General features: G+C 48.5%; 1 protein-coding gene across 1 annotated transcript in view; it reads left to right on the top strand.

Moving 5' to 3' along the window:
* Positions 1-969: 969 nt before the first annotated feature.
* The window catches only part of LOC116386078 (fidgetin-like), a 27,522-nt gene continuing 20,314 nt past the window's right edge, over positions 970-8,177 (top strand). Inside the window, exons 1-2 of the mRNA XM_031852055.1 lie at positions 970-1,258; positions 2,117-2,147. Coding sequence (XP_031707915.1) covers positions 2,123-2,147 — 25 coding nt within the window. The 5' untranslated portion in view covers positions 970-1,258; positions 2,117-2,122. The remainder of the gene's footprint in view (positions 1,259-2,116; positions 2,148-8,177) is intronic.

Raw genomic sequence — 8,177 nt, 5'->3', positions numbered from 1 at the left:
GGTGGAGAGCTGCGGCTCCTGGTGGCGGGGGTGCATCCGCAGGTGCGGAGGAAGCAAACAGCCGCACGCTTCTACGCCTGTGCTCTGTGGTTCGACTGTAGGGGGCGTGCACGAGTTGACCCTGTAGACGTGTGTGTGACTTTTTACTCCACCTTTTTGTTTTCATTTCCACCCTGTTGTTAACCCCTTAAATTTCATTTGACCACATAAAGGGGTGGTTTTTTTGTGTGAGGGTGTGGGAGGGGGGTGGTACGCGGACCATCAACTCGTGTGTGTGACGAGGAACAATGGACTGATGGTCTTTGATGTCTTGTTTAAAAATCTGGTCTCCCCCGCTGACGCTTTGATAACTGGCTAACTGGGACATTTTCATTCTAATTAGGGCTTCCAATTACTAATTCCATATTGCTGCTATAATTATCACGGGGAGGCGCGCGGACGCGGCGTTTCGCGGTCAGATTTCGGGCAGACGGGTTGCCCCCCCCCTCACCGCACGTCCACTTCTGTGGGTTCCCAAACTGCGGCCTGGGGGCTTCTTATGAGCTATATATGGGGCCGGATTCCCACTCTGGAGGCTTTTAGAGGTGAGTATGTTAACACTGTATAATCTCCCTCGCTCGCCAAACCAGTTAGCATCTGATAGCATTTGCTAACAAACAGCTTTCTGGGAGAGGGGATAAAACGGCTCTAGTTTTCAATTATGATAAATTCAAAATGCTTTTAAAGTTGGTGTGTAGTAGGAAAAAGAAGTGTCACCTTTAATGCGTTAATACTAATTTGTCTTTTAGCTTCTAAACACTTCTCGTTTCATCTTTCCCGCCATTTGGACTCCCCATTTTCCCCACTTTGCCATACACACTGGACGCCTATAATAACCTTATGGGCAGTAATTGGAATTTTTTTTCTCTAACCAACCCCCCCTCACCCCTCCTCTTTACCCCTTCGCACGCATGCGCAGTGGGGGGCGTACTGGTCAGTCTGAGAAGCAGCTGTTCGGGGCTGGTGAAATTCCAACATGGCAGTGGCTGTGGTCAGTGTTTCCTGCGTTCACTCGGGATGGCTTCAGCTCGCGCGCAACCCGGCTTAACCCTCGGCTAAAAAGAAACAAAAAAAAAAAACCCTTTCATCAGCAGCAGCAGACCCTTTCCCGGGATCGATGCGACCCTAACACACACACCCCCCCACCACCACCACCGCCGCCACCGCCACCACCACCACCAACCCCACGTGAGAGGTCGACCTGTCGCTAAAATAACAGGTAAGGAGGGCTGTAGTCTGGAGGGATCCGCTGCGTCCGCTGTTGGACACGAGCGGTCAGAGCGGACGGGCTGTAGAGGAGAGGAGACGACCGCTGCAGCCCCCGCAGTGCACGCTCACCTCGGAATCATGCATGCGCGCGTTGTCGTTTAACAAGTTGCCCGACTCGCGAACGACACCTGCGCGTGAATTGCACGGTTTTTTTAATTAAATGCGCCGCGGTGAAAAATCGCAAAAGCCCGCACTATAGGTCGCCTGCTTTTTTTCTGTGTGTCGGCTGTGCGGCACTGACAACTAAAAAAAAAACAACTAAAAAAACACAACTTGCATGCACGCGGAGGCTAATCCAGCCTGTTTACAACAAGTTGCCCCGCGCGTGCGGCGCAGAGAGCGGATACAGAATCACCGCAGCGCCCGTTTGGGAACATTTTAGGGCGTTATCAGCAGATTGAACTCCGAACAAGCACCGAGCTGCACCAGTTGATTTTTTTCCCCTCTCTCTCTCTCTCTCTCTCTCCCTCTCTCTCTCCCCTCCTCCCTCACCGCTGCCTGTCATCCCGGGCTCCACTTTCTAATGAGATGCATGTAGGTTAGATGCCTCTCTCCTATTGAGTTGCTCGCGCCAGTACTTGAAGGGCCCACCTTTCAATCGGCTGGGAATCCGAGCAGCGTCGCTGGAACCGACAAGAAATAGAAACAATACCCCCCACCCCCCCCCCCCCCCAAAAAAAAAAAAAGTGTCTGGCATGTTTCAGTTTTTTAGTTGAAGGGGATTTTTTTTTTTTTTTGTTCTTCAAAAATCTTTTAATTCCAATGCTCTCATCTCCTCTTCCTCTTCCTCTTCCGCTCACCGTTCCAGCACGAGATGATCAGCAGCAGCAGCGTCTATGGTAGGTGGATTTTACATCACACTTTTTATTATTAATATAATTATTATTAATGTATTAGATACACATATGAGTTTCCCTAGCTGGTGACTAAGTGTATTTATTTTGTGTATTTATTTCACTGGAGCTGATCTTATTGTGTGTGTGTGTGTGTGTGTGTGTGTGTGTGTGTGTGTGTGTGTGTATTCATATTGTCAGCTTTATTTAAAATAGTTTTTTTACAATAGGATAAATCTCCAAAATGACAGCAGTCACGTTTAGGTTTATTTTCCATCTTTCATGTTTTTCTCATGTCACACTAACACAGCCTCACTACCTGCTAATTAACATACCAGGGCTACATTTACATTACACATGGCTTCATTTGACGTTAATAATCTGCTGTCAAATATAGTTCCCAAACTTTTTTTTTTTTTTGATAATCAAACCGGCAGAAGAGCGAGATGGACGTGAGGCAGACGTTATATTTTTTCCAACACGCACAACAGATTTCTTCTGATTTGAATATAACAACGTACGAGTTGTGGAATGGAGCACGTAGATGTGAGTCACAGGCCTCAATCGCTATATTTATAATCAGCGTCACACTTTTCTCATATTTCATACACACTTTATTGCAGTAGTGATTATTAACATTGCGAGGGAACTGTGCATTAATAACAGGAATAAACAAGGACAGACTGGGAAAACAACATCCTGCCTCGTGCGTGCAGCAGACCGTTCAAATTTCAGGTTAAAGAAAAGAAAAGAAGAATATCCATTTGTTGAGTGCAGGAAATGTGTGCTGCGTTCACGTAGAACAATGGTGCATTGTTGGAAAAGAGAAGAAGAAAAAAGCCATCCCACCCTGTTGCGAGTGAGATGTGGCAGCGGATCGTTTTCTGATGAACAATCGTGCTTTATTCTGCCGGGCCGAGCTTCCACGATTGCACATTCTTGGTTTTTGTAGCAGTTATTAGTGAGGACTCAACCTTTCACCTTTGAACTCTCTCACACAGTTTCTTGCTCCACGTCATGTGCTGTTTCCTCCTTTCTCCTGCTGTGTGTGTGTTGTTTCTGCGATTATAGGCGTGTGTGTCCACGCTGTCAAACTTTCACTTTAATGACAACACTAATGCCTCTGTTTGGACCTCAGGTGTTGCACACACACACACAGGTGTGCACTTATTTACGCGTTAAATGACACATTTTCCTGCAGCCGTGTCATCGCGGCGCGCTCACAAACGGCTGACTCTGGATGGCGATGTGTGGACGTGATTCTTTATTGGAGGAATTCAACTGTTAGCCACTGCTGTCATTCTAGAGAGGAACATGTGGGGGGGAGCGGTGTGGTGCATGAGTTTTGAAATATGTGTGTGTGTGTGTGTGTGTGTGCAATAGATGAGAAAACCCAGGTGTGCGGGTTTCTGTGTGTAATGTAAATAATGTAGCGACTCAGCGGCCTGTTTATTCCTCTAAGTCTTATTTGTTTGCTTACAGTCTCGCGGCTTAAGATCCGTCCCTCTGCATCCGCTGTCTGCGCGTGTTGTGGTGACAGCAGCAATAATCTCCCCTCATTATACACATAACGTATCACCTCACATCCCCCCCCCCCCACGATACAGGTAATAGGGACAGAGAGAGGACAGATAATAGGAATGGAAGAGAAAGTGCTCTACGAACAGGCAACCCTTTACTCTGCCTTTATTTATCTAAACACGTCCCCCCCCCCCTCCTTCAAATGAACAGAGAGAGCCGAGTGTGCTGCGAGGGTGGCCGAGCGACTCCCCCGGTGGGACCGCGTAAATAAATTATCCTGACACTTCCTATCAAGTCTGTAATGTTTACCATTAAAAGATGTTTTAAAACCGTCCCGGAGCCCAGCGGCGCGCGATCCACCCGCGGGACCTCTAGCCAGATGTAAAGGGGGGGACGTGGGGGAAATATTTCTTTACACACACACACACACACACACAGAGAGACATGTGTTAGTCTCCGCCGCGTCCACGTCAGCGGGTCTCTCCCGTCTGACAAAAGGGGGCCGTCCTCAAACGCGACACCGCCCGGGTTGTCATCTTTCAGCAAATATGTTAAGTGTTATCTTTTGTGCCGAGCTGGAGCCCGGGACCCCCGTGGGAGCCCCGGCACATGCAAATAGAACAAATCCCTCTCGGACCTGTCTGTTTCACTCTCTCCCATCTCCCCTGTCTCCCCCCCCCCTCCCGCTTATCCTCCACGTTTGCTCGACAGTGCGTCAGTCCTTCTTGTCTCCTCCGCTCTCTCATCCACTTCACTCTTTGTCCACTTATTTCCCCTCCTCTCGCTCTCCGTCCCAGAAGGCAGTGCTGCCGGGGCGCGCGTGCTCGCTGACAGCCCCCCCTCCTCCCCCCCTCGCTGTTCTAAGTTCCTCTTCTCAGAGATGGGGTGGGGGGGGGGGGGGGGGGGGGACAGCTGTCGGTAGCACCACTTGCCCCCCGAAACAGGTTTCTCTTCCTAGATGAGTGGACGGCCACAAGTCCTCCTCTTCCTGTCCCCCCCCCTCCTCCCCCTTACTTCTGTGTTGGTACACTGGCTGCATCAAATGGGGGGGTTTAGGGGATTTGCTGTGACTGACAGTTGTCGGTCGGTGGATTATTTTCTTTTCTCAAAACGCGCCCTCACACACAAATTACACTCATTCTGCCCTCACGTCTTCCTCCCAGTGCTGACTGGTTATTATCCAGTCAAAATCTGATGGGTGTACTTAGGGGCGAGGTGGGGCGGGGGGGGATCCACACCACAGACTCCGCGGTGGAGTGATACTTACTGCTTACTGCTGCGGACACTCGCTGTGACGCTCGATACCGAGATAATGCTTTAACGTGGCACGGTGGCACTTGAGAGATCAGGTGTTTGGTGTCACTGAGCTGTTACATATTGTACCAGATGAATCAAAAAGCTCATCTTCAAATTTTAACTGATCAAACTGCAGTTTTCAGGTTGAATAAATGTAAGAAAAGACACGAAAGTTTTGGTCAAACTAGCAGATGAACGTCCCAATAACAGACGGGAACCTTTGCAGCTGAAACTGATCTGAGATCGGTGTCGCCAAATCTCCAGACTTTTCCGCCTCTAATTTTTATTTATTTCTCCGACAGACACTCAGCTAAATTCATTTCCATGTTAATTCCAGCATTAAAAGCATTATCTCACTCTCTTTGAACTCCGAATCCCCCGAAATGTTTGAAGTTTCTCCGGTTTATGTAATGCGTCGTTTTTTCATAGGTTTTAATCAAATCAAAGCTGCAGATTTTCCTTTTTTTCCACCCTCCCGCTCCTACCTTCTTTGCAATCCGCTGCCCTCTCTTGCTGAATTTTAAGCAGACCCCCGCTCACCTCTCTTTACTCTTTACCAGCAATCTCCGCCACCCATGGCCCGGATTCTCCGGCAGATTTTATAACATTCAGCATGTGAAAGCGTTAAATATGCTAAGGACTTATTAAAAAATATATATCTAGCTTCCACTTTGGAACATTCCGCACCATTAGACCTCAATAGACATGGCGGCGTGCAGCTTATCCTTTACATTGTACCGTCAAATGAGAAGGCGCCGTCTCTAATTAGGTTATTGCCATGGAAGTCTTAAGTTAAATTGTGCATTGATATGCGCGGGAGCTCGCCGCTCATTTGGCCCGGCGGTGGAGGACGCTGACGAGAGCCTTTTTTTTTTTCCTCCACAAGGGCCAAAGAAAATGACAGCCAGGAGCAGAGGAAGGCTCCGACTGTAATCTCTGGCCGCCGCTGCTGGATGATCTGATTTTTTTGTGAACACAGATTCTGGGCTAGATCGTGGCCGTCTGCTGCCCCCCCCTTCCACCACCCTTCCACCACCCGTCTGCAGCTCAGCTTGAACGTCTTGATTAGCGAGGCGTCTTGCGCGAGCGGCGAGTAAGTCGGGCACTTTTTTTTTGTCTGCGAGGCGGCAAAGGTGTGCGTGAGCGTTAATGAACAATGGCTCGTCGGGGGCGAGGAAGAGCTGGTGTGTGTGTGTGTGTGTGTGTGTGTGTGTGTTCAGAGGCTTGGCAGGCTGCCAGGGGATGGACACAAAGGATGTTGAGTGGCTGGGCGTGTGGCACAGCATCACTGAGCCGCCTGTGGCCTCTGGGAGATGGACACGAACCGGCGAGCGAGAGCAAAAAAAACAACTGCTGTTGCTACGTAGCTTTCGCCGCGGCTATTGTCGGGCTGCGACTAGCAATTTACAGTCATCATCGATTGGTCGGTGTAATGACAAAAAAGAAAAAGTGGAAAAATACCAATCAAAGCTCTCTAAAGCCCAAGATGACGTCTTGAAAATGTCTCGTTTTGTGTCACCAAAACGATCATAAGTGACACAAAGCAGCAAATGCTCCCCATTTGAGATAATTATTTTGCTATTTTTGCTCTATAAAGGATTAATCGATCACTCACATTTCCAGTTTTAGTCTAGATTGCGCCGGTACATTCGTGGTGGTGCCTTGAATCAAAGTGAAATATCATGTTTTGTCCGACCAACAGTCAGGAACCCGAAGACGCCGAGTTCACAATCATAAAGCAGAGAAAAGCAGCAAATCCTCCCATTAGAGAGGCCGGAACCTGAGAATGTTGTGCTTGGTAAATAACTGAAAGGATCAGTCGATTGCTAAAGTTAGACTGTCGATCGAGTAACCGTTTCGGCTTCAGCCTCATGATTAAATTGCACTGGTAGGGTTAGGGTTAGTTAACCCTAACCCTACCCCTACCAACAGTCCGGAACCCAATAGAGTTCACAATCATACAAAGCAGAGAAAAGCTGCAAATCCTCCCATTAGAGAGAGAACTTTTGTTATATGTCCTACAAATTGCATTAAAATCAGTTCGTGCTGAGGGGAGGGAGGCCGTTCGTGTGCTTCCCTGTGATCGTGTGTGTGCACACTTGTAACCGTGTGTGTGTGTGTGCGGGCCAAGTTCCCCCACTGGAAGCGGGGCGAGAGCATTAGGATGTTGCTTGTACAACTCCGTTGGCAGGATGGACACATGTGGTAGATAGCTAATGATAGCATGCAGCGTATAATGAGATCCTACTCTCCGTCTGTCTCCCCTACCTGGCATCATGCATTAACCATACAAGAGGAAGAGGAGGCGCGCATGGTATTGACTTTTGAGTGGGTGTCTGCTTGTCCGTTGTTGGTTTTGTTTAGCACTCAGAGGTCAGCATGGCTGCAAGCGCTGCACATTTATAACAAGTCTTTTTTTTCTGTTTTTGTAGCGGGGGCTCATTTTTGTTTTGTATTTTTGTATTTTATTTTTTTTTGTAAGGCAAGAATCTCTCCTCATCCGCACCTCTTGAGCTCTGTTAAATGGTCGTAAATTGATTTTGGAAGTGTTGCGATGTATACGCTTAACAAGCCAAATGGGTTCAGTTTGCAGGGGTTAGTTTGCGTGTTCGGAAGATTATTCCGTTAATGTATTCCACGCACTCATAATCCACAGTATGTTGTGTGAAGGAGGGAGGCGTTGGCAGCGCTCCATCTTCGTGCCCGGTAACATATATTTATCCTCTTCACTACACAGCCCCTCTAGGCTGCTCAAATCCCCCCAGGGTGTCCCGATGACATGCTTACTAATGTGTGCTTTGGAAACCGAGTGCTATTGTATCCCCTAAATCTCACAAAGCACTGTATGATTTGCCCATTGTCGTTAAATCGCTTTGCTTGTGCCAAGTACTCCCGCATCTCACAGAGGCTTAATGCTTTTGAGGGTTTCAGGGACGGCTTCGAGTTCCCCCTTTTGTTGGTTTCGGGGGAAAAGTGCCAAGACTGCTGCGCGGAATATTGTTTTGAGCACGGAGGAGGGAGGGGAAGCCGGGCCACTGCCAAGCGACTCCATTGAGCCCCCGTGAATGGGCCATTCATATTTCGGAGAATCACCCAGATGCCATATTGTTGGCTCAACAACGCTAAATATTCTCCAACAAGGATGGGATTGTAGCAGGTTTTTTGAATTGTGCGAGTGTGGAAAAGGACGTTGGGAAATAAAGGGGGGGGGGGGGGGGG

This window comes from Anarrhichthys ocellatus, unplaced genomic scaffold (genome assembly GCF_004355925.1).
Source record: "Anarrhichthys ocellatus isolate YVR2014 unplaced genomic scaffold, GSC_Weel_1.0 scaffold12, whole genome shotgun sequence".
NCBI lineage: Eukaryota > Metazoa > Chordata > Actinopteri > Perciformes > Anarhichadidae > Anarrhichthys > Anarrhichthys ocellatus.
The sequence above is the reverse complement of the archived record's forward strand: the minus strand, read 5'-3'. Positions and strand labels throughout refer to the sequence as shown.